At 44.1% G+C, this 25,018-nt stretch overlaps 1 protein-coding gene and 1 pseudogene across 3 annotated transcripts in view; both read left to right on the top strand.

Annotated features, from left to right (window-relative positions):
• Positions 1–4,143: 4,143 nt before the first annotated feature.
• On the top strand, positions 4,144–9,251 carry LOC118985617 (40S ribosomal protein S27-like; annotated as a pseudogene).
• A 6,629-nt stretch (positions 9,252–15,880) lies between these two features.
• DNAJC6 (DnaJ heat shock protein family (Hsp40) member C6) overlaps positions 15,881–25,018 on the top strand; it is a 157,578-nt gene continuing 148,440 nt past the window's right edge. Inside the window, exon 1 of one of the 3 annotated variants that reach the window (XM_037043259.1) lies at positions 15,881–16,090. In XM_037043259.1, the coding sequence (XP_036899154.1) occupies positions 15,976–16,090 (115 nt within the window). In that variant the 5' untranslated portion in view covers positions 15,881–15,975. The remainder of the gene's footprint in view (positions 16,091–25,018) is intronic. The other 2 variants (XM_037043268.1, XM_037043287.1) reach the window with 2 other exon arrangements.

Below are 25,018 nucleotides of genomic sequence, written 5' to 3'. Positions count from 1 at the left end.
TGCTCGCGGATTCTTTACAGCGAGAGTGAGTGTCACCTGTCTTTCATCTTCTCCTGACTGAGGATGTGCAATAAGGGAAGAATTCATCAAATGAATTGCTGATCTATATTTAATTTCTAGTTGGAATCTTCCATGCACCGCCAAACCCTGTTTTATCTTCATTGTTTCAAACTCCTCCTGTATTGAATTTTGTTTTTGTCATTGAAGCTCTTAAGGTATAGTAAGGTAAACTGACGCATTCTCTCCTTTACCGTGTTTGATGGTCCTTTGGTTTTGGTCTAAACAGGGAGACCTAAAAGAAAGGAGGGGGAAAGCAAAGGGTCAGGTTCCAGGAGAACACGTGCCCCAGAACAGCACTCCTGTAGAGATCAATGCAGGAGTAAGCAGATTTATGTAGATGGAGCAAGGTCACATCTGTTTTGTTATATACAGGCCTCTGTTCTTGGCCTTGGATGCTTCAGTGATTCGGAAGTAAAGTCATGTTTACTATATTCACAGCTGGGAGGGATCACTGTGTGGATAAAGGACTCAAGATTTCAAAAGACCCCGAGTCTAGGTCAAAACAACAAATTGCAACTTAATGGGAATGAATGCCAAATCTTACATTTAGGTTTAAAAAATTCAGTTGTAGAAGTATAGAATAGAAAGAATTCGGCCTATAACAAGTATTATGAAAAGAAATCTGAGATTTTAGATGACACTATAGTAGCCCAACCTAATGTTAAAAATACCCCACCCCCACCTCCCAAAAAACAAGTAAATAATCTTAGCTCCTATAAAAGAAATGTGGTATTGTGTCCAGATCACTGCAGGTTATCATATCACTGTACTCAGCGTTGCACATATTTCCAGACACACTGTTAATGAAAAATGTGCATTTTACCTTTTTCATTTATGTAGAAAGGGCATATGTTTGTGTGTAAGTGGTGGTTATGAACTGTCTTACATTTAACTTTCCAAATTCAGTTGCAGAAGTAAACCTTTACAAATTAATTTTAAAAACTTAAATGAATACCCCCTCATGGCCATTTACCTTGGTAGACAGTGAGTAGATAGTATATAAACAATGCTGGAAGTACTTGGGAATGTTCCAGGTTCTACTTTTGAGGAAGATATTGTGAAAAAAGAAAACATTCAGAAGAGAGTGAAAAAGAGAAGCAGAATCAGGGAGTGAAGGACCTGGCGCCGGGTGGGGGGACAGGAGTACATATTCTTTTCCTTGAAGAGCTGTTATGAGCAGCCCAAGGAGAGCTCAGACCCGTGACTAAACGCTATAAAGAAGGGAGATCTCTCACCAGTACAGGGAAGGCATGTACCAGTCACCACTATCCCCTAATGGATAAGACTGAGTTCCCTTCCCGTTGTATTCCCTGTCAGCTGGGATGATGATGGTGATGTTGTGAGCAAAAATGGTTATTCCTGATTGAGTCTACTAAGTACTTTTCACATATCACCTTGCAACGGTGCTATGAGGCTCAGAGAAGCTAAGTAACTTCATCAAGTTTGGAGCCCATCCAACAAACCCACAAAAGAAGGTTTTTTGCTGTAGCCATCTTTTTTAGCAAAATGATGATTCAGCCTGTCTCAAGACGCAGCATAGAGTCTGACAGCAGTAGATGATCAGTGCGCACTAGTTGAATGAGAAAGTATAATCTCTGAATGGGAATGAAGTGTAGTGCGATGAGAATGGCGTTGGGGCTAAATTCGCCCAGCTCTCTGCCGTGGGTATAGATCTTGACCTGAGCCCAAGAGTCAGGAAGCATGTTTCCAGAGCAGCGCTGTCCAGTAGAACTTTCTGCAATGATAGGAATGTTCTTTAACTGTGCTGTCCAACAGAGCAGCCATTAGCCACGTGTGGCTATTGAGCACTTGAAGTGTGGCTAGTTCAATGGAGGAACTTGTTTTACAATTACTTGCATTTTATTAGTTAAGTTTAAATAGCCACATGTGTCTAGTGGATACCATGTTGAACGATATAGCTTTAGAGACTTTGATGTTCCTTGCATTTTCTGCACTTGACTGCAAGAAGGGTGACTCATGGGAGGGGGCACACAAAGGTCATGACTGTGCCGACAGGGTTAAATGTAGTCACCTTACTCCGGGCTCCTCTGGGGAGTGTAGCAGGATGGCTGGGGGAATCACACGCAGCATCAGCAAAACTCACTTCTTGGGACTGTGGAAACCTTGAACCCATTGGTAGGATGCCCAGGTGACCCCCAGGCAGATAGATCAGCCAGAGGGGGAACTGCTGAATTCCTTTGGGCAGAACTCGTGGCTGAGAGGCTTTGAGAGCTGCTGACATGGCAGGACCACCTCCCTGTCACCCAGAAGTCATGGCTTCCAAAGTTCATGGCTCACAAAGCTCTGTGGAGAAAGCAAAGACCAAGAAGGCTTATGGAATTTTGGAAGAGTACTGATCTCTTAGTGCACAGGTAGCAAACACAAGGCCCGAGGGCCACATCTGGCCCTCCATCTCGTTTTATCTGGCCCGGCACCTTGTTTCTACCTGGTGGCAGCACCGAGCTTTTTGCCCCTAGTTAAGGAGTAGTTATATTTTTAAAAATATTTTATTTTTATTTATTTTTTAGAGAGAGGGGACAGGAAGGAGAAAGTGGGAGAGAAACATCAATGTGTGGTTGCCACTCATGTGTCCCCTGCTGGGAACTGGCCTGCAACCCAGGCATGTTCCCCAATTGGGAATCGAACCAGCGACCCTTTGCTTCACAGGCCTGTGCTCAATCCACTGAGCTACACCAGCCAGGGCAGGAGTAGTTACATTTATACAGTCCTAAAATTACATTCAGCCTTTTGAAGGCAACCGCAAGGCTGATGTAGACATCCTGTGAAAACGAGTCTGACACACCTGTCTTTGCTACAGCTCCCTACATCCCCATCCCTAAAAAGGGTCCTAAATCCAGTTCTTTGCTGCTTTTCCCTGTGCCACCTGCTCCATTGCCCACCTAGCTTCAGCCGCACGGGTCTTCTCCACTTTTGCCCGGAATGCTCCAAGTCCCAGCAGACCACTGTGATTAGGAGCACAATCTCTGGAGCCACATTGCTGCAGTTCAGATTCTTCCTTTGCCACTTATTAGCAACTTATTAACAATCCTGCCTCAGTTGTTTTCATTTTTAAAATTAAAAGAACAATAGTAAGTAATTACTTCATAGGGTTGCTTGAAGAATTAAATGCACAGATATATGTAAAATACTTAGATCACCTGATCACTGCGTGACACATGGTAAGTGTAGGTTATTATTATTAGGAATAATAATCCTCCTATACCTTGAATATTTTTCTCCTGAGCAAAGAAAGGGTCATCCTACAGGTCTCAAATCAGTGTCATTTCCTCAGGGACACTCTCCTCTCAGTGACATTAGTCATCTCTCCGCCCTGTCTCCATTATATGCTCTAACAGTGCAAGGAGACTGGGCTTTTCCTTCATATCTCCTGCTCCACTTGCATGATTATCGGTTTGGGTGATTGATTAATAGATTTCTCCTCCACTAGACTGCAAGCTTCTTGAGTAAAAGAACCATAGCTGTTCAGTCATTCAGAGTTGTATCCTAAGAGACTGGTGTAGTATCTGTTCAAAGCAGTTATTTAAGGAAAGAATGAATTCATGCTGGCCTGTCAGTATCACGGGACAGGGCCACCTAATATGTCCAGCCAAACGTGTAGAAGCAAGCTCTCTCAAATATTCACACTGTCAAAACCCTTTTCCACTTTGTAACATCTTTCACTTTATTCCCCCTGTTCAGTTCTCTCCATCATCACAAACAACCTGCAGCTGATAATAAGAAGCAGAGGTAGTTATTCACAGAAGAGGGAAACATAAACCAGCAAATGTAATTCAGATACATTTGTCCTCATGAGTTACTAGAGATGATCTGATTTGCTTTTTTGTGGCCCGTGACCGAAGTTGATATCCAGCTCCAGCCAGTCCTCCCTTGGAAGTGTCCATCTGGCATCGCGTTGCCAGGGATATCACTCAGAGTAAACTGTTTCTCCCCCAGAATGCACCCTCTACAGGTGTATTAGTAAAGAGCATTCTAACACTATGACAACACAACAGCAGAATCTTGATGGTGGGCATGGCCCAGGGGTTTCTTGCTCACATTGGAGTCCAATGTGATTGATGGAGAATGGGGAGGGATTTGCTTTATCCAATCATTCAGGGTCCCCGGCTCCTCTCCTCTGGTAGCTCCTTCCATCCTTCAGGGCTTCAAAGTCAGCTACTAGATCTTCAGCCTTCAGCCAGGTGGTATTGAGGAAAGAGCTGGAGGACTATGTGAGAGGTTCAGAGGCCAGACTTCTAAATAGTGTGAATCACTGTCCCCTCTTCCCATAGCCAAACTCATGGCCACGACCAACTGCAAGTCAGGCTGGGAAATTAGTCTAGTGTGTACCCAACACAGAGAGACACATACATGGATATGGGTGAGCACCAGCCTTCACTGTCACAAAGGCAAAATAATACCAAATACCATAATAAGAAAATGCGCAGCAAATAGAGGGGAGGTAAAAACTCCAATTTTTAACGTGATTATACCTCAACTCCTGGAAGGGAGTGAGTACACATTCTAAGTCTTGAAAGCATGCCCACTTTCTCCAAAGGAACCGCACCATGACCCTAGCTATTGCAAAGGCACTCTCTGATAAAAGAAAAGGTGTGAGGGCTGCAGACCCAGATGGTGAGGCTGGTTTGAAATGGCCATTGCTGTCCCATGCAGCTGTAGCCCAGCCCCTCCTACAGCCCATCTTATTTCTATTTACCTGTCACCATCCATTATACACCCTCCCCAACGGAGTCTTCTCAGTGGACCCAAAAATTGACACTTAATCTTTTTTCTTATACAAGTAAGATCCACTCATAGAAGAAAAGAAAAGACAGACACGAAGAAAAAGATCATTTATCACTTAATTGGATTGTCATTTTCAAAAAGGAGATTAAAGAAGGAGGGAAGGACCCCCAGAGCATGCCCCTCAACCCCTGTCAGCCATTCCCGCAGTCCTGTCCTCCACAGTGAAGGCCTCTCAACCCCGTGTCTGTAACCACTCACTCTGTATTCCATCCCCCATCCATTAAGGCACACAGTTATACTCTGAGCCATGGGACAAAAACCTCCAGGAAGGTCCTCTGCCCTCTGATAGGTCTTCCAGTGTCCACATAAAAGTTCCTCTCACCCTGGCCAGGTGGCTCAGTTAGTTGGAGTGTCATCCCATACACCGAAGACCGAGGGTTTCACCCCACAAGGGAGTGCATATGGGAGGCAGCCAATTGATAATTCTCACATTAGTGTTTCTCTCTCTCTCTCCCATTTCATCCCTCTCTAAAACCAATAAGCATTTCGTCAGGTGAGGGTTAAAAAAAGCAAAGTTCTCCTTTAATAGAGAAGAATTGAATACAAAACCCTTTAGTTATGTTCTGTGTCATTTAAAAGGGGAAGAGGGAATTAGAGTCATTTGAACATTTGCTTTTTGCCAGGCAAGCTTAGATGCTTTATACATGTAATCTCATATTTTTGTCTTTAAAGTACCCTCTGAGACAGATATTAATTTCCCAACTTTACAGGGGCGACAACTAAGTCGCAAAGAAGCCAATATCTTGCTCAGCATTGCCCACAAGGGGTTGATTCTGTGCCTTTGATCTGTCTTCTCAGTGCCTCTGAGCTCCAGGTGTGACAGGGAGGATGAGGGAGGAGGGTTTCTGGAAAAGCTCCTATGAAGTGGTTGGTGTCTGGGCCGTGTCAGGCTGCACAGTAAGTTCCAGGTCAGAAAACACTTTGAGACAGAGGCTGTGTCCTCTCCTAGGTATCCAGCTGGTGACCCAACTTGTGGACGGCTGTAACCCCTTCTCCTTCTGCCCTTCCAGCCGAGAGTGGTGGTGACTTTCTGCTGTTGCTGTTTTCTCATGATCACAACTTCCCTGCAATAAGAAGTCCCTTTGTTCTGATTTAAAACGAAAACAGAGTACATACATTTTTATTGAGAGCCTCCTCTTTGCCAAATCCATTGCCAAGTGCAGAGAATCCTGTGATAAGTCAACTGTCAGATGCAAGAATGGGGAGCTTTAGTCTGTAAAGGAATGACAGATTTTTAAGCACATATTTTTAATACAGTATGAAAGGAACTATGACAGCTATGTATAGGTTTTGTGGGAACACAAGATCATGGTCAGTTGGCCAGGCAAGAGCAATAGCTGTCTCTCTGTATCTTGTATGACTTTAGGTCCTCTGTCCTCTGGAGACCAATAGACACAAGGGACAATAGACCATTGTGTCTAGACCTTCGAGATCATTGATTCAATCTCTTCATTTTACAAAGGAGGACATGCAGGCCGCATTTCCTCAGTCTTTGCTTTCCCCACTCCTGTTTGCATCACCTCTCTACACTGCCCCCCTCCAAAAGAACCTGTAGGAAAATAATCCCAACTATTCATTTTAGTAGTTACATAACTTTGTGTGGTTACTTAACCTCTTTCTGCCCAGTTCATTCATTAGTAAGTGGATTGGTAATGGTTCCCAGCCCTGACCACTGGCTCCCATCTCACTCAGAGAGAAGTTATGGCCAAGCAGTATCCTACCAAGCTCTCCTAACCCTCTACTCCTTCAACTCCCAACCTCTTCTCCTACAGCAGACCTCCTCGCTCCCTCTCTTCCATCCACTCCTGTCCCCACTGTCCCCTGCCTCACCCTTCAGCCCTACCAGGCTCACCCTCAATGGAATACCTTTAATCCAACAGATCTAACACTTCCTTCTGCCTGGCATGCTCTTCCCTTGGGTTCCTGCATAGCTCACTTCTTTTCCTTTCTTCAGATCTTTGCTGACATTTGCTCTCTCAACCAGATCGAACATGACCATCCTATTTCAAATGGTAAGCTGCCCTGGCTGCGTAGCTTATTTGGTTAGAGCATCATCTCTATATGCCAAGGTTTCAGGTTCAATCCCTGGTCAGGGCACATACAAGCAATTAAGGAATGAATAAATAAGTGGAAGAACAAACTGATATTTCTCTTTCTCTCCCTCTCTCTTTATAAAAAGATTAATAAGTAAAAATTTAAAAAACATTGTAACCTGTCCCAGTTTCTCCTTCCTCCACCAGGATTTCTAGTCCCCTCACCCTGCTCTACTTTTTCTTTTATTCATAGCACTTATATCTTCTGTCAAACTTCACGGCTCGTTTGTTTTACCTAGTGCTTACAATCCGTCTCCTTCTCCAGTAGAACGTGGGCCCCACAGAACAGGATCCGTATCTGATTCATTCCACGAATCCCAAGATCCTACGGTTGTAGCTGTAGGGCAGCAGGTGCTTATTAGTTAATGCTCAGAGGTTGTTGTCAATAAATAAGTCATGTGTGTAAAGTTCTTAGCACAATGAACATCATGAGGTATTTCTAAAAAGCAACAGCTCACATTTAGTCCTTGTCAGGTGCTGTTCCAAGTGTTTACACACATCTCATTAAGTTTTCATAACAGCCACAGGAAGTGGGCACTTATTATCCCCATTTACAGATGAGAAACTGAGGTACGGAGATGTTAATGCAACTTTCTGATGTCAATGTGCCAGTAAACTGTAGAGTCAGGAGGAGTGTGGCACCAGGGCCTCTACTTTTTTTTCAAAGATTTTATTTATTTTATCTTTAGAGGGGAAGGGAAGGAGAGAAGGAGAGAAATATCAATGTATGGTTGCCTCTCGTGAGTCTGCTGGGAACTGGCCTGCAACCCAGGTATGTGCCCTGACTGGGAATCAAACCTTGATTGTGTGGTTCACAGGCCCACACTCAATCCACTGAGCTACACCAGCCAGGGCCAGGGCCTCTACTTTTAATAACTGTGGCACTCTACCTCACTCAATAAATGTTGTTTATATATTTAGGTCAATTGAAAAATGAATCAGCATTTTCGAAGGCCTGAATTAGTGCTATGACAAAGTGCATTACAATAACATTATAATGTATGGAGTAGGCCAACGAACTCCATACTAGACTTTCTATCTCTTCTTTTCGTCTTCCCACCTCACCCCCTCTTTGCACCTGACACCTGTGGGGACAAATCTGCATTGCAGACAACGGATTCAATCCGCCCCCATCCTCCCCACCAGCTGGCTCCACACACAGATTTGGCAGAAAGTGAGGTTCAGGGGTTTTGTTCCCTTTAAAGTTCTGAGATCTTAAAAGTCGATGCATCATGTATTAGTACAACGTTTACAAAGCAGTTGCTGGGATTATTGTCAACAGAGTACTGCCACACAAGTTTTCACTGAAATCTCCCTGCATCCCAGGGTAATTGGAAATGTTCTGTTGTGCACACGTAGGGCAACTAGTATTATCCCCAATTTACAGATGAGGAAAGTGAAGCTCAGATAATCGAGTGACTTTGTGTAAGGACATTTCAATGGCAAGTAAACTAGATAGACTCAATCCAGCATTTTGACGCCAAGTCTCGTGTTCTTTTCACATCACTCAGTGGGAGAGAGAGGCACAAAGTTTAGCATGCACATTGTAGGTGGTACTCAAAAAAGGTTTCTACGGTTTTAATTTGTGCTGTTATGATTTTCCCTTTGAATGACTGTCCCCTTTTTGTGCCTCCTTTTCCATTTAGTGGGCCTCTTGCAGAACCCCGGTTTGTGTGAGGAGTGTTCATTCAGTACAGTGCTTCTGCTCCCTAATTCTGAGACCTGGGTATAACCCCTCATATTGCTGGTTGGGGTTATTCTTTGGCTGGTGGGAGGCTGTGCTAGCTCGTTCTCGAAGGCAATTTCAAATTATTCTGCCTTCCTCTTAAGTGTATGTTACTCCTCTTTCCACGAGGTGAAGCTTATGACTTCTCCCTTGAACAGCTGAGCCTGTGACTGAGTTGATCAATAGAACATGCGAAAAGTACTTTTGGGGGACTTGAGCCAAGGCATCTGGGGACTTTTGAGGCAAGGCTTCAAGAAGCCTAGCAATTTGCCTTTCCAGCAGTGACGGCCACCCCACCACAATGCGCCCCTCACGGAGGATTTCCTTCATTCCTCTCCTTCATTCCTACAGAAGAGGAGAGGAAGCACGAGAGGAAGCGCCTGGTGCAGCAGAGCCCCCATTCCTACTTCAGGCGTGTGAATGGCCCCGGGTGCTATAAAACCACCACTGGTTTTGGCCATGCATGAACGGTGGCTGTCTGTGTTGGCTGTTCTGTCGTCCTCTGTCAGCCTACGGGAGGAAAAGCCAGGCTTCCAGGAGGATGTCCCTTCGGAAGGAAGCTACACTAAAAGCACCTGAATCAAGATAAGTGAGGAACCGTCCCAATAAACACATTTTGTGTATACTTAAAAAAAGGAGTCTAGCGGTTTCAGCCTTCTTCTTTTGAGAACCCAGCCACACGCTGTCAGGAAGTCCAAGGAAGCATGTGGAGAAGAAGCAAGGCTCTTGGTGGAGTGCCCAGCTGACAGCCGGCAGCATCCTGTGAGCTGTGTAACTGAGCCATCTCAAACGTGGATCTTCAAGCCCAGAGCAACCACAGCTCACATCCTGTGGGGCACAGATGAGCTGCCCCCTCTGAGCCCTGCCTAAACTGCAAATCATTTGCCAACAAATGATGCTGCTTTAAGCCATTAAGTTTGGGGGGTGATTTATTATGCAGCAATGGATCATTGAAACAGATCTCTTAGAAGCCCTGAAAACATTTGACACGCCCAGTTTCCTCTCCTCTCACACTAGATACTACTTCTGACAATGTCAGGGTCGGGAGGCATTCTGTAGGTACTGCTGTTGAAATCCTGACTGTATCATAATCTTGTAAACTGGGAGACCTTCAGATCAAATAATAAGCTTATAGAGGAGACTGCTGTTAATTGCATCCTGCACTAATAACAGTCCTATCGGCATTGCTACTGGGGTAGCACTGAAGGCACTTGGGATGACTTTAGGTTGTACAGCCGTGTTTATATTCTGGAACTCTGTAAGGAAACGTAGGTAACAGGACTTCTCTGGCACAATAGGAGACGCAGAACTAAATCCTGAGGTTTGAAGAGTGTGATCTTCACTAAATATTAAGATTTTCCCATTTCTCTTTCTTTAGACATACACACATTTATTTGTGGCAAAAGAAGGTGCCGTTGCCTTTTCTCTCTCATTCTCTCTCTAAATGGACATAGTATTGTAATCAACGACCATTTATTGACTCTCTTCAATGCTCCTCAAATTCAATATAATAGTAAAACATCACAAACCTGTGAGGTGGGGGCTATTTACTATCTCCATTTTGCTGATGGGGAAACCCAGACTTAGAGAAAGTAAGGAAGCTGGGTGAGAGCACACAGTTAGGAAGTGGCAGAGCGCCCTCTCCTACCTCTCACACACACATACACTCACACGTGCACACACACGAAGAATCTGGTGTCCCATTGACTTTGAGGACTGACAGTTTCATATTTCTGGACCTAGCCTCAAAAGCACAATGATGTAAATGAAATCCAAGTTTTTTTTTGTTTTTGCTTTCCTGTTATGCCCAGTGAGTCAGATGTACAAATAAGTGGGCTTGTTTCGCATTTTTGACATTTGAAAAGAAATTCCATGTTGCTAGTGCTCATGAATGTGCCTAAGGGCACTTGGGTGTTTCTGTTTGGGTGGCAGATCTTCTCTGAGGCCGCATTCTTTCCCCATTGGCTCCAAAGGCTGCGGAGAAGGCTGCCCCCTGGATCTGCCTGGAGCGAGCTGTGACTGCGAGCCAGAGACTTCTGGCCTTGTGTTAGCTCCAGGCTGGGGCAGTGCCATGAAGTCACATGATGTTTGGACTCAAAGGGCCAGCCAAAGAATGTTTCTTTCATCCTTCCCTGACCATTGAAGTCTGAGCAGTGAGCAAGTGGGCCCCTCCCAGGACTGTTCTGGTCCACTGCATGTATCAGGACAATGGGAGAAAAGGTAAATCTCTGAGCCAGGCCCACTGGGGCTACTAAGTCTTAGTGAGAGTAAGGACAGACAGGGAAGGATGGTGGGATACCCTGGGAGGATCTGTCTATGTCATCTTTTTAAATCCCCTCTATTAATGGAACTGGAGGTGATGGTGTTAACAGAGGAAGCCAGCGGGGGAAGGGACAGAACCAATATCTCACAGACAGTTTGGGTAACCAGTACTAGATTCCAGGTGTCCTAACCCCGAGTCCTGGTAAGAAGTCCCAGGAAGAGAGCAAAATCTTTGTCTAGGGCATTAGTTGGTGGTATGTAGCTGCTATTCCTGAGCAGCTTTGTTAATTAGGTTATTTCTCCTAAAAGCCAATTTTTTCAGACTTCAATTTGGATGCCATGGAGCATGAAGGCTGGTGCAGAAGAAAACTCCATCTACAGCCGACAGACAGGAGGGACACCTCTCAGTTTTCACCCTCTTGACAGTCTCTCCCACCTCCCTTCTTTGTTTCATACTTACATCTTCCTATTCTTCTGGATTAGAGAAAGAATGAAATAGGGCTGTCTCGTGCTTTCTTTTAGTGTCACTTATCTGAACCACTGAGGGACTCATCCAAATAGGAGAATAATGCAGCCAGCCCTCCCTGACTGTCCAGGGTCCCTGTGCTCCCGTGACCTTTCTGAGTCCTTCGTGCTTCCTCCCTGAGACCGGGCAGATGAACCTTGGCCTCCCACGGTGAGCCAGGGGCTTCGAGAAAGGTAGCGAAGCCGTGGAGGCATGGGTCTAGGTTGGATCTTGGCTCAATCCCATTTTATTTTATTTTATTTTTTTATCTTTCTTTTAAAAATATATATTATATCGATTATGCCATTACAGTTGTCCCATTCCTCCCTTCACTCCCCTCCACCCTGCACACCTCTCCGCCCCTCATTCCCCCCTTTCGTTCATGTCCATGTGTCACAAGTTCTTTAGATTCTGTATTTCCCATAGTATTCCTGCCCTCCCCCCTGTCTATTTTCTACCTACCATCTATGCTACTTATTCTCTGTACCTTCTCCCCCTTCTCCTCCCACTCCTGTTGCTAACCCTCCATGTGATCTCCATTTCTGTTTCTGCTCCCAATTTAGCTGTCCTCTTAGTTTGCTTTTGTTTTAGGTGTGGTTGTTAATAACTGTGAGTTTGCTGTCCTTTCACTGTTCATATTTTTTATCTTCTTTTTCTTAGATAAGTCCCTTTAACTTCAATCCCATTTTAGATAATGGAGTGAACTATACAAAATTATAGAGATGCAATTATTTTAAGATTAAACTTTTAATTTTAAAAATAATTATAAATCCACATGCAGGTATAAAAATAATAAAGAACCCATGTACACTCTTAACTATTTGCTCATAATGGTAACATTGTGCGAAGCTATAGGCCAATATCACAGCCAGTGCATCGACATTGATGTAGGCAAGATACAGAACAGTTCCAAGATCCCTCCTGTTGTCCTTTTACAGCCACTCTACCTCCCTGTCAATCACTATCTGTCCTCTATTTCTCCATTTTGCCATTTCAACAATGTTTTGTAAAAGTATGTAAAAATTACATACAGTATGTAACTTTTGAGATCGTCTTTTATACCCAACATAATTCCCTAGAGATGCATACAGTTGGTTGCCTGTGTGAAAAGTTTGTTACTTTTTGTTTTTATTTTTAATCCTCATCCAGGGTTATGATTTTATTGGTTTCAGAGAGAGGGGAGTGAAGAGAGAAACACTGATGTGAGAGAGAAATATGGATTGGTCGCCCTTCCTTCCTCCCCTCTGCCACCTCATCAGCCTTGATTGGGGATCGAACCCACAACCTAGGTGTATGTCCTGACCAGGAGCAAAACCTGCAACCTTTGGGTGCATGGTACAACGTTCCAACCAACCGAGCCACTTGGCCAGAGCCAAAATTTTTTACTTCTTATTGCTGAGTAGGAAAAAGTAATCCACGGTAAGGATTTGCCACAGTTTGTGGAACCATTCACCTATTAAAGGGCATCTGGGTTGTTCCCAGTTTGGGCTATTACAAAGTTGCTATCAACATTTGTGTATAAGTTTATTTTTTCTTTTCTTTTTTCCCTCCCCAGGGGTAATCACCCAAGAATGCAATTTCTGGTTTTATAGTGGTTGTGTGTTTAGTTTTATTAGAAACTGGAAACTCCTCCAGAGTGTCTGCACCATTTCCCATTCTACCAGCCAAGTATGAGTGATCCACTTACGCCAACCACATGCTCTCCAGCATTTCGGTCTTGTCACTCTTTTTCACATTAGGCACTCTGATAGGTGATATCTCACTGCGGCTTTAATTTGTATTTCCTTAACACTAAGGATGCTGAGTATCTATCTGTTCATGTGCTTATTTGCTGTCCATATATCCTCTTTTGTGAAGTACTTGTTCATGCCTTTTGCCTATTTTCTAACTGGGTTATTTGTTTTTTAAATTTGAGTTTTGAGACTTCTTTATAGATTATACATACGCCTTCTGTGGTGGATGTGTGGTTTGCAAGTATTTTTGCCTAGTCTATAGCTTTTCTCTTTCTCTTAACAGGGTTTTTCACAGAGTAAAAGTATTTAATTTTGATAAGGTCTAATTTATTAGTTTCCTCTTATGGATTGTGCTTTTGGTAACAGATCTAAGAACATTTTGCATAGCTTTAGGTCCTAGATTTTTTTCTAAAACATTTTTACATTTAAGTCTGCAATCCATTTTGAGTTGAGTTTTATAGAAAGGGTGAGGTTTAGGACAGGGTTCTTCTTTGTTGTTGTCAATGGACGTCCAATTGTTCTAGCACCATTTGCTGAAAAATCCATCTTTATTGTACTGCTTTCACACCTTTATCAACAACTAGTTGGGCATGTTTATGTGGGTCTATTTCTGGGTTCTTTATTCTGTTTCATTGATTTCTGTATCTATCCTTCTGCCAATACCACACTGTTTTGATAACTATAGCTTTATAGCATGCCTTAATGTCAAGTAGAGTAATCCTTATCACTTTATTTATTTTTCCTATGGAATTTAACTTTTTCTAATCTCTACCCAAGGACATGCTTATTGATTTCTAGAGAGAGGAGAATGGGGGTGGGGAGAGGGTGAGAAACATTGATGTGAGAGAGAAACTTTGATTGGTTGCCTCCCACACATGCTCAGACAGGGAACAGAACCTGACACCTAGGCCTGTGCCCTGACTGCAATGGAACCTACAACCTTTTGGTTTAATGCGAGAAGGCTCCAACCAACTGAGCTACACTGGCCAGGGCTTAATTTTTTTTTATTTTTATCCTTTTACTTGGGAATAAATGTTAAACTTACAGAAAAATTATAAGAGTAAAAACAGTTAGAAGACATACACTCTTTATGTACCTATTATTTATATTTTGCTGAATATACTTTGTTATTTGACCCCTCCCTTTTTTTGCTACTAAACCATTTAAAGAAAGTGGAGTTAAGTTCATCATTCTTCTTTATCCTGAATACCTCAATGTGTGCTTCTTAGAAACAGGGATTTTTAACACAACCACAATACAGTTATCAACTCTAATAAATTTATCATTGATAAACACTCCAATCTGCTATCCATATTTCAATTTTTTTTGAAAATTGACCCAGTAATGTCTTTAAAGTATGTAAAAAGTCCATCACAAGATCAGTCTAGAATCAGGCATTCCATTTAGTTGCCATGTTTCTTTACCTTCCTTCAATATCTAACATTCCCACAGCCTTTCTTCATCTTTTATGCCATTGACGCTTTGAAGAATACACGCCCCTCCCCCCTTAACCAACTTTTAATAGTTCAGTCCTCATTTAGATTTCCCTATCACGAGATTCGGGTGGTGCACTCTTGGCCAAAGTATTACAAAAGTGATGTGTCTTTCTCAGTGTAATGCATCTGGAGGCTCTTCATTTTCATTTGCCTCCACTGGCGATTTTAATTTTGATCATCTGGCGACGTTATTGCATGAGATTTGTTTGGGCCTACAAAGATGGCAATTTCATGATTCAGCCCAACATATAACGTTTATTAAGGTTTTATATGTGAAACCTGATCTCCCTGATGCTCTGTTTCCTCCATTAATTAAGCGTGGCTATGAATAATTTCTCTCCCACGAGCATCATTGGGAGAGTTAAATAAGGTAACGTGTGTGTAATCTGGTCCATGAAAAGCACTCCATAAACAGTAGTTATTATTATTGCAGCAAGGCAGTCTTGAAGGAATCTCCGTTTTGACCTTCGTCTCAGAATCTCCCAATTCCAAGCAAAATCGGGACGGAGACAAAATGGGGTAGCGGGGCAGCCTCAGCCCTGCCATTTCGGTCTCCTCCTGCGGTAAATGGAAAAAAAAAATGCCTCCCACTCCACAGGTGTGCCATGAAGCTTAATGGCATGTATGTAAAAGTCCGCACATAGAATAAGTCTTCAAAAAATCAAGCGATTCATAATCTGTTGTATGAGAAAAATAGAAATATCTGTCAGACAAAATAAAATCTCACAAAATGTGGGGCCATTCGGAGGCAGTAGCAAGGGATGACAAAACATAGTTAGAGCCCAGGACTTGAGAATCGCCACCATTTAGCAGTTGTGCGATCTCTGGGCAGACTACTGGATCTCTCGGAGCTTCCCTTTTATCGTTGTAATCTGGGGACAAAATCAAGGGCACACCCCTTAAGATTTTTCTGTTAGTTAACGACGCCTAACAGTACCCGGGCACCCCATCGACACCTCCTGAACCAAGAACGAACAGCTGAAGATTCACCTTAAAGCCGCCTAGCGCTACGTGCTTCTGGGCCTCGCGCACCGCAGGAACGCCCACGCCTGGGCCGGGCCGCACCCCGCAGGCACCGCCCCAGCAGCTGCCGCGCCCCCCACCCCGCCTCTTCCCCTCCCCCTCCCCTCCCCGTTCCTCCTCCTCCCCCGCCACCCCGCCCGCCCGCGGGCCGCAAGCTCCGCCCCCGGCGGACGCGTCTACTCCCGCGACTGCCGGGCACCTGTCAGACGCGCGGCAGCGGGGGAGGCAGGTGGCGACCCTCGGGCGGCGGCGTGGGAGGGGCGCGGGCGCACAGATGGGAGCAACTGAGAAGGGCGGCAAGAAGAGCCGGAGGCTGTTTTCTTCTCTGCGGCCGTGGAAGGCCACCCGGCGGCTGTGGAGGACGCGCTCGGCTTCCAAGGCGGCACAGGGTGAGTGTGGGCGCGGCCCGAGACCTGTTACCGCGCGCGGCAGGCGCCGGCCACCGACTGCGGCGACTCCGGCGGACTTCTCGGCCCCTGGGGCCCGCGGGCGGGGGCGGGCGGCCTGGGAGTCTGGCCCCACAACCCTGCACTGCGACCCTCGGCCGCGGGAGCGAGACCCGTCCCCAAGCTCCCCCCGGCCGATCGACCAAGTGCAGGGGCCGGTCTCAGCCCTGGACCCCGTAACCGTCTCCCAAGGGCCCTGGTGGTTTCAGTTCATTTTCTGCAAAAGTCCTTGTCTGTCCTTTTGGCTGTGGACAGAAGCAATCCACGGTGCCTCAGGGACACAGTCTTACTAGGGTTTGCATCTGCCAGCCCCCACCCCCAACACCTGGCCGGCACCTGCAATGCAGTACTGGTTGGGGGAATGAATCCGACTCCTCAAGGTCCTCCCCATCGGACCCACGTTTTTCCAGCCCGTCGGAGGTGACTTCCCGTTATCTCCTAAGCTCTAGCCACAATACACTATTTCCCAAACACAGCACCTGTCCTCATCAGGGCTTCAGCTCACACTTAAATAAGGTAACGTGTGCCTGTGACTTCTTCGGTCACAGACGCACATTCGTTCATTCCACAATCTTTACCCAGGCCCCCGTTTGCCAGGGCCTGGAGTGAATAAGAGAGGCAAGGCCCCTGCTCAGGACCACTTTTAGAGGAGGAAAGAAAATCACGTCAAACAGGTAAAAATTCCCCTTAGAAACTGCTCTGTGCTCTTAGAAGGCATCAATCAACTGGGAGAGGAGAAAGGGTTTCCCTGGAGGTGGACAGGGAAGGGCTGCAACGAGTGCAAGGTAAGTTGAGACCTGAAGTCTGTTAGGAGTTACTCCAGCGTGGAGCCTGAGAGAGCTTTCCTGCCAGAGGGAATAGCAAGTGGAAAGGTTCCCAGTGTGCGGAGGGAGAGTGCGCAGCTTGGATCAGGGTCCGGGGCGGGGGGGGGGGGGGGGGGGCGCATGACCAGGAGTTTGGATTTCATTCTCAGTGGGTTGGGAAGCCATTGAAGCATTCTGTGCAGGGACATGACATGGTCTGCTGGCTCCCTGCCTCCTTCTCTCTATCTGCAATGGCCATGCCTTCAGCTTTCAGCCTGGCCAGTTCCTACACATCCATCAAGACTAGCACAAATAGCATCTCTGTAAAACCTTTCCTGGGGTTCCTGCCACCTGTGGCCTCTCTTTTAGTATCTCTTCACCCATAGGACGTTTGTTGCTGTTCATCTGGTATTGTAGATTCCACGTCCTCATCCATTTCATCTTTGCATTTCGCTCTAGGCTAAGTCAGGATTCGATACTTTGTAGATGTGTGTGTGTGTGTGTGTGTGTCTTATCTCATGCTTGTCATGTGTTTCCACCCTCTAAAGATTCTTCTTCTGAGACACTGACATGCCTTGTTCTAAAATGGCCGATTGGGTCCAGGGCAGAGGCCAGACTGCACGGAGCCCTGTTGGTGATGTGGCCAGCTCCCTCCCACCCCACGTTGTTTTGAGGATTAGATGGATTAATGAGTTAATAAATGTGAAGTGCTGGCACATAGTAAGCATTCTAAAAATAAATTTGACAAAGAGCAGTGATACTTATCTTTCAAACATTTATTGTGTTAGAAACAGGCTTTTCTGTTGTTGGTAGTTAGGGAGATTCTGCGGCTTGGCATTGTCCTCTTGGGGCTTTCAAAGATGTGTGATTACTTTTGTCAAAACGCCAGTTAAATTCCTTCCCCACTGGTATCAGGAACTGTTGGTGAAACTTAGTAGGGTCAAAGGCCCTACTAAGGGCCTGACCACCCGTGTCTCCAGCTTGCCTGAGTAGTTGAATAGATTGGGAACTGCAACAAGTACACCTGGAGTGATAATTTCACACCCAGTGTTATTCCAGGTGTTGTGTGAATATTTACAAAAGAGGAATAAATGGATATTGCCAGTGAACCGAACTGAGTTAGAATCAGTTTCCTAGTTTTATAATTTTAAAAACCAGCTCTACACTGCACACACAGCCATCGTCTCCTCCTGCCTCTGCTCCTCTCCTAGAGTTCATCCATTGCCATGCTCTGCCACTCTTTACTTAGGGTCTCGCTGCTCACTGCTTTTCTCTACACCCCCATTTCCCGGTACAACCCGGGGGTGAGATCCTTATAAGGTGCGATGTTACATAATACTTTACAGTTTACAGAATAGGTCAACTCCAAAGGCCCTGGAAGGAGGGAGAGAAGATGATTTATTTCCTCATTTACAGTTGAGGAAGATGCAACAAAAAGATAGAGTGACATGCAGGAGGTGATGTGACGGGTGAGTGGCAGACTCAGGCCTGGGTACCCACATAGCACCCTTTCTGCCACGTCTCCAATAGCTATACTCATGGAAGGGAGAAGGAAAATGAAAAAAATATCATACAATGAAAGAGGTTCATATTCCAACTTCGATTTTTTTAAAGGTAGCCTGAAATTCTCCTGAGGCTCTCACCATGACTTTGGCCATCTAGAATCATATGCTTTGGCATCAGACAGACTATGAGTTGAATGTGCCGCTAGTAAGTGACATGCTAATAAGCTGCGTGATCTTGGGCAGGGTGTGATATCTTTCTAAATTAAAAAATCCTTTGTATATCATATGTAAAATAAAGATGATAATGCCTGTGTCATAATGCTACTGTGATGAGCTAGTGTTTCCAAAATCCCTAGTACATAGTACTGCACAGGTAGCGGTTGGTATTTTTATTAATATTAATTCAGATCTGCCGCCATATGATCATACCCCAGCTTATGTTCAGTTGTGGGGCTGGAAAGTTCAATGAGCTATGGGAAGAAAACCACAGCTGGAAGTTCCTATGGGACAGCTAATCCCTTCTGAGCCAACCAGGGGGTCTTCCACTTCACCATTCCTCTTTTTCCACTTCCCTTCCCTTTCCTTCCCTTCCCTTCCCCTTCCCCTTTTCCTTTTCCTTTTTCACAAAAGGCAGCAGTTCTGTGAGAAGTAACATACCTTCTGGGGACTCCTGGCATCTTTTCAGCCTAACAGTGCCCTGGACCATAGTGGACATTCAATATATATGTTTGTAATGCATGAATTCTCTAGGAGATGCATGTATCTGCAAAGAGAATGAGCCTGAAATTTATAGTGTGAACACCATTGACTCTAAGTGTAGGAGAAATACCCAGAAGGACAGTTACTGGGTTAAAAGGTATATGCTTCTTTAATTTTGAAAGGTATTGCTCAGTTTACCTCAGTATATTTGAGCTAATTTAGCTCCTTTCTACTGTAGTATATTTGAGCTTCTTCTCACAGTAGTGCGTGAGATTCTTACTGTCAGACTTTTTGATGCTTGCCAGTTTGGTGGGTGTGAAATGGTACTGCATGGTTTCATGTTGAATTTCCTGGACGAATAATGAAGCTGAAGGTTTTTCACATGAAATCGGTCATGTGTGATCTTCTCTGGAATGCCTGTTTATGTCTTTTCCATTTTTCCCCTTGGTCGTTTGTCTTTTCTCTATCTATTTATAGGATTTCTTTGAATATTTCGGATACTAATCATTTCCTGGCTTATATGTCCAAACAATTTAAAACATATACCTCGTGCTGCAAGTGGTTCTAAATGGTAACACAAGCAAGCTGAGTCCACTGGAAGTTGACCCCCTGTACGCTCCCATCCTTTCCAATGAACCATATTTTAGTCAAATATTGAAGCTTTTAGGTTGTAGAAAAGGGAGTGAATAGCTGGTGGAACAATTTTGTGAGCAGTAGACTTGCCTAGCTCTTGAAGTGATGGTAGAAAATGAGTCCTCATTAGAAATTATCTCCCCCAAATCCTGCTGGAGTGAAGAGCCCTCTCCTTAGCTGCGATATTCCCTGGGAAGACACAGATTGGAACTAGAGTCAGTCTCCATCACAAGATAATGCTTTCCAGGACAAGTTAGTTGGAGAAGGGGACAGCACTTGCCAGGTGATCTGTGGTTTTGTCCCTCACTGTCATTTTCTGGCCATATGTCCCTAAAAACAAATTACACTGAGTGAAAATAATGATCCCTTCCTAGGGATATTGGAAAGGTCAAATGAGATCCTAAATATAAAAGGCTATGCAAATATAGGGTATATTTTCTAGGCTCTTGAAATAATGGCACTGCCTGAGTGGGAAAACCTTTTTGCTCTACAGTCTTTGGCCTGTCCCTTTCCCTCCCACCTGTTCTGCACACAGGTACGTGATTACAGAACAGCAGTAGTTTTTCCAGTGTGGTGCCCGGGCCAGCAACATCTCCATCACTGGGGATTTGTTAGAAATGCCCGTCGTTGGCCCGGCCCTAAGAGCTACTGAATCAGCCACTCTGGATGTGGGGCCCAGCCATCTGTTTTAACAAGCCCTGCAGTAATTCTGACATGTGATAAAGTTGGGGAACCACTGGCCTGGTGCAATGTGCCAAGGCTTTAAAATCAGCAGATGTGGGTTTTAAACCTTAACTCTCCCATTTGCCACTGTAACACGAGCAAGTTACTAGACCTCTCTTGGGCTTCCAAGCTCTCATCGATAAAAGGAAATGATCTGTCCCTCCTGGGGTTGTTGTGAGAAGGAAATGACAAGAATAACCTTGGTTCCCCTACTTTTCATCTACGTGTCCTTTGGCAAGTCAACTTGCCTCTTTCCTGCCTTTTTTTCTCATCTAAAAAGATGGAATGACAAAAGTTAACATGTACACACTGCTTACTATGTAACAGCCACTGTCCTAAACCTGTGCATATTTTTATTTTATTTAATTTCTTACAATAACCCTGTTTTACAAGCTCTAATTTGCAAATGAGAAAACCGAAGCACAGAGAGATTAAGTAACATTTTCAAAGTTACACTGCTAGTTAGCTGGACTTCAGACCCAGGCAGTGTGCTATAAAAGTCCTTGCTTGGGAATAATAAATAGAATTTATATTTATTATTTATTTAATTTATTTATCATTACTTATTATACTTATAATAAATACAAACTAATAAAAGTCCTTAAAGATAGTGCTTGGGAATAACAAATTCTCTATTAGTGCATGATAACCATAAGACGATTGCCTGGAACATAGTAGGTATTTCATATGTTAATTCCCTTTCCCTAGTCCTGTGGCCTGGCTTCCTGAGACCTTATCTAGCAGTTCTTGGAATCATGCCGTCCTCTTCTGCCATGACTCTAATTACAAACCTCCACCCATCAGTAGGCAGTTTTTCTCTATCACTTCTTTTATGGTCACTTGGATGCACTGAGCAAACCAAACAGAGGCTTGGCTTGATGGAGGAAGGCGGAATGTGGTGGTTCAGGTGAAGCTACCCTCCTGTCAGCTCACCCTACATGTTTTTGGAATGAATGACTGAGCTGGAGGAGGTTCCAGGCAAGTGGTTGAAAGATCACTAGATCTGCTCAATTTGGGACATAGTCTCTTAGTTTCTTTCTTTCTGTAAAAAAATTTTACTGATTGATTTGAGAGAGAGAGAGAGAGAGAGAGCGAGCGAGAGCGAGCACAACCTGGATTTGTTGTTCTACTTGTTTATGTATTCACTGGTTGCTTTTTGTATGTGCCCTGACCCCGGATCAAACTTGCAACCTTGGTGTATCAGGATGACGCTCTAACCAACTGAGCTACCTGGCCAGGGCAGCCCCCTAGTTTATTTTGCTCTCAGATTTCTAAGGAAATGCAAAAGCCTTTCCCCCCCCTCAGTTTTTCTTCAGAATAAAATGTACAGCTGGGAAGTTTAACTTACTATATTACAGCAGTGTTTTTTCTTTCATTTTTATTTTGCTGGGACAATAAAAAGCCTCTTCTCTTTCAATTCAGAATTCCACTGATTGTTCTTGATGATTCTGTTTGGTTTTGCTCTCAAGATGGCCTCCTTCACTGGGCATGACTCACCAGTCTAGTGACTCATAAGTGGCATCTAACAAGACAAAGCTGTATAGAGCTGTGAAGAGACTTGGTGGGCAGTGGAGCCCACCTGAAGCTTTCCATAAACCCAGTTATTGAGATGGAGCATCATTTTATGTTTTGTAAAAATATATTTTATTGATTAAGCTATTACAGTTGTCTCAATCTTTTCTCCCTTGCCTCCTCCCTCTGCCTGGTACCCCACCCTCCCCTCCAGCTATCCCCCTGCCTTAGTTTATGTCCATGGATTGTGCATATAAGTTCTTTGACTTCTCTATTTCCTATACTATTCTTAACATCCCCCTGTCAATTTTGTACCTACCAATTATGCTTAATTCCTGTATCTTTTCCCCCATTCTCCCTCTTTCCACTCCCAACTGACAACCCTCCAAATTGTCTCCATTTCTATGATTCTGTTCCTATTCTGCTTGTTTCCTTAATTTGTGTTTTTTAGTTATTGATAAAAAAATGGCAATAAAGTGGTTTATTGTCATTTTAATGTTCATAGTTTTAATCTTCTTCTTAAGTAAGTCCCTTTAACATTTTCTGTAATGAGAGCTTAGTGATGACAAACTCCTTTATCTTTACCTTGTCTAGGAAGCACTTTATCTGCCCTTCCATTCTAAATCATAGCTTTGCTGGGTAGAGTAATCTTGGTTGTAGGTCCTTGTTTTTCATTACTTCGAGTATTTCATGCCTGCCCCTTCTTGACAGCAAAGTTTCTTTTGAGGAATCAGGTCATAGTCTTATGGGGATTCTTTTGTAGGTAACTCTGCTTTTCTCTTACTGCTTTTAAGATTCTTTATCTTTAACCCTTGGCATTTTAATTAAATGTGTCTTGGTGTGGTTCTCTTTGAGTCCCACTTGTTTGGGACACTCTGTGCTTCCTGGACTTGTATGTCTATTTCCTTCACCAAATTAGGGAAGTTTTCTTTCATCATTATTTCAAATAAGTTTTCAATTCCTTGCTCTTCCTCTTCTCCTCCTGGCACCCCTGTGATTAGGATGTTGGTACATTTAAAATTGTCCCAGAGGTTCCTAAGCCTGTATTCATTTTTTTGAATTATTTTTTTCTTTTGCTTTGAATGCTTGAATTCAAAGCATTCTGATTGAATACGTTTTCCTTCCCTGTATTCCAAACTGTTGGTTTGATTCTTGTCTTCATTCTCTCCACTGTTGGTTCCCTGTAGATTTTTCTTGATTTCACTTAGTATAACCTTCATTTCTTCCCTTATGTTGTTGCCATACTCAGTGAGTTCTTTGAGCATCCTGATCACCACCATTTTGAACTCTCCATCTGATAAGTAGGTTATCTCTTTTTGTTTAGTTCTTTTTCTGGGGTTTTGTTCTTTAATTTGGCAGCCTTTCTGTGTTTGTTTCTGTGTATTAGAGCTGCTTTGACTCCCCGTCTTAGTGACCTATTTAGAGAAGGCACCTGTAGATTATATGGGGTGGAGCCTTAGGTGCTTGCTAGGGCAGGGCCACTCCACCACTCTCGGCTCTGTGTGTGGCTCTGAGTAGGTTACCTCAGCCACTCCCTGTATCAACTGTATCAACTGGACCTTTCCAGCTGTTGCTGTGTTGCTGAAACCCAGAGTGGTTGGGTTTGAGTAGGTTCTAAGACCGTGTGGGCTCTTTAAGTGGAGTCTCCTGAAAATCTGGCAGTTTTTTTTCTCTGCCCCAACCCCATTGTTTTTTGTTTTGTTTTTTTTACATATTTTATTCATTTATCTTTAGAGGAGAAGGGAAGGAGAGAGGGAGAGAAATATCAGTGTATGGTTGCCTCTCATGTGTCCCCCGCTGGGAACTGGCCTACAACCCAGTCATGTGACCTGACTGGGAATCGAACCTTGACGGTTTGGTTCACAGGCCGGCACTCAATCCACGGAGCTACACCAGCCAGGGCCCCATTGGTTTTTACAGTCAGAAGTTGTGGGGATTTTCCCAGTGCCTGTCAGAATGAATGTGGCACCTTCAAACCCTTGGTTGTTGGACTTCCATACAGTTCGATTTTTCTGACAGTTCTGGGTGTTGTTTTGAGGTTTAGTTACAGTTCTCTTTGTGGTTGTGTGAGGAGGTGATGCATGTCTACCTACACTTCCATCTTGACCAGAGGTAGAACATCATTTTCACGAGTGCATGTTTATAATGGTCCTTGTTACCAGTTTATTTGAAGTATGGGGTCTACTTCGTAGAAGTTTTGCCTTGTTCTGGAAAGCTCCAATGCTTGAGTCTGTCCTGATCCCTCAACTAGGTGTGGCCTTAAAGCTTACTGTGGGGCAAGACAAAGCTGCTGAGAATTCACTGGCCCACTAGGAATGGCCGCAGAAGCAGGAGGTCTAAGGCTTCTGTACATATTCTGTCAGGAAGAAAAGTAAAGGCTCTTTCTCTTTGAAGAGGTCTTCAAACCTCTTTGACCTGATTTTTAAAAATAAACTATCAATTAAGGATGGACAGAATGATGGACAGATAGGCACTAAAGCAAATATGGCAAAATGTACTTGAAGATGGAGTTCACTGTGCAATTCTTCCAAACTTTTTTATGTTTGAAACTTTTCAAAGTACAGTGTTGGGTAAAATGCAGGTGCCCTTAGAAATGACCACACTCTCCAAGAATTACTTCCTCTGTAGTATAAATAGTTGCCCTCCTCGGTCCTCCCAGCCTTAGACTTTACTCCTGGGGAGCCTGCTTGATTAAAAAGGGCTTGGACTGAGACTGGCCGGGAGCGAGCTACTCCTTTCTGCCAAGGGCTTTATATTATTCCTGAGATGCAGTGCTCACAGTAGCACTGGTTAGTTATTATTTCCTGCATTTTATGAAGAAACTGAGGTGCAGAGGGGTAAATTTGACCCAGGTCACAAGGCACTAATATTAGTCCATAGCATTTATGGAGCTCTTGCTTTATGTGTCAGGCTGTGTGTTGTGTCCTTTACATGATTAACCCATATGAGCCTCGCCCAGCCCTAGGAGGTAGGTACCATTATTGTCTTCAGCAAGA

The sequence above is a fragment of the Sturnira hondurensis genome, unplaced genomic scaffold (genome assembly GCF_014824575.4).
Source record: "Sturnira hondurensis isolate 20B ecotype Veracruz unplaced genomic scaffold, ASM1482457v3 Scaffold0000648, whole genome shotgun sequence".
Lineage (NCBI taxonomy): Eukaryota > Metazoa > Chordata > Mammalia > Chiroptera > Phyllostomidae > Sturnira > Sturnira hondurensis.
Note: the sequence above shows the minus strand (reverse complement) of the source record. Positions and strands in the feature narration are given on the sequence as shown.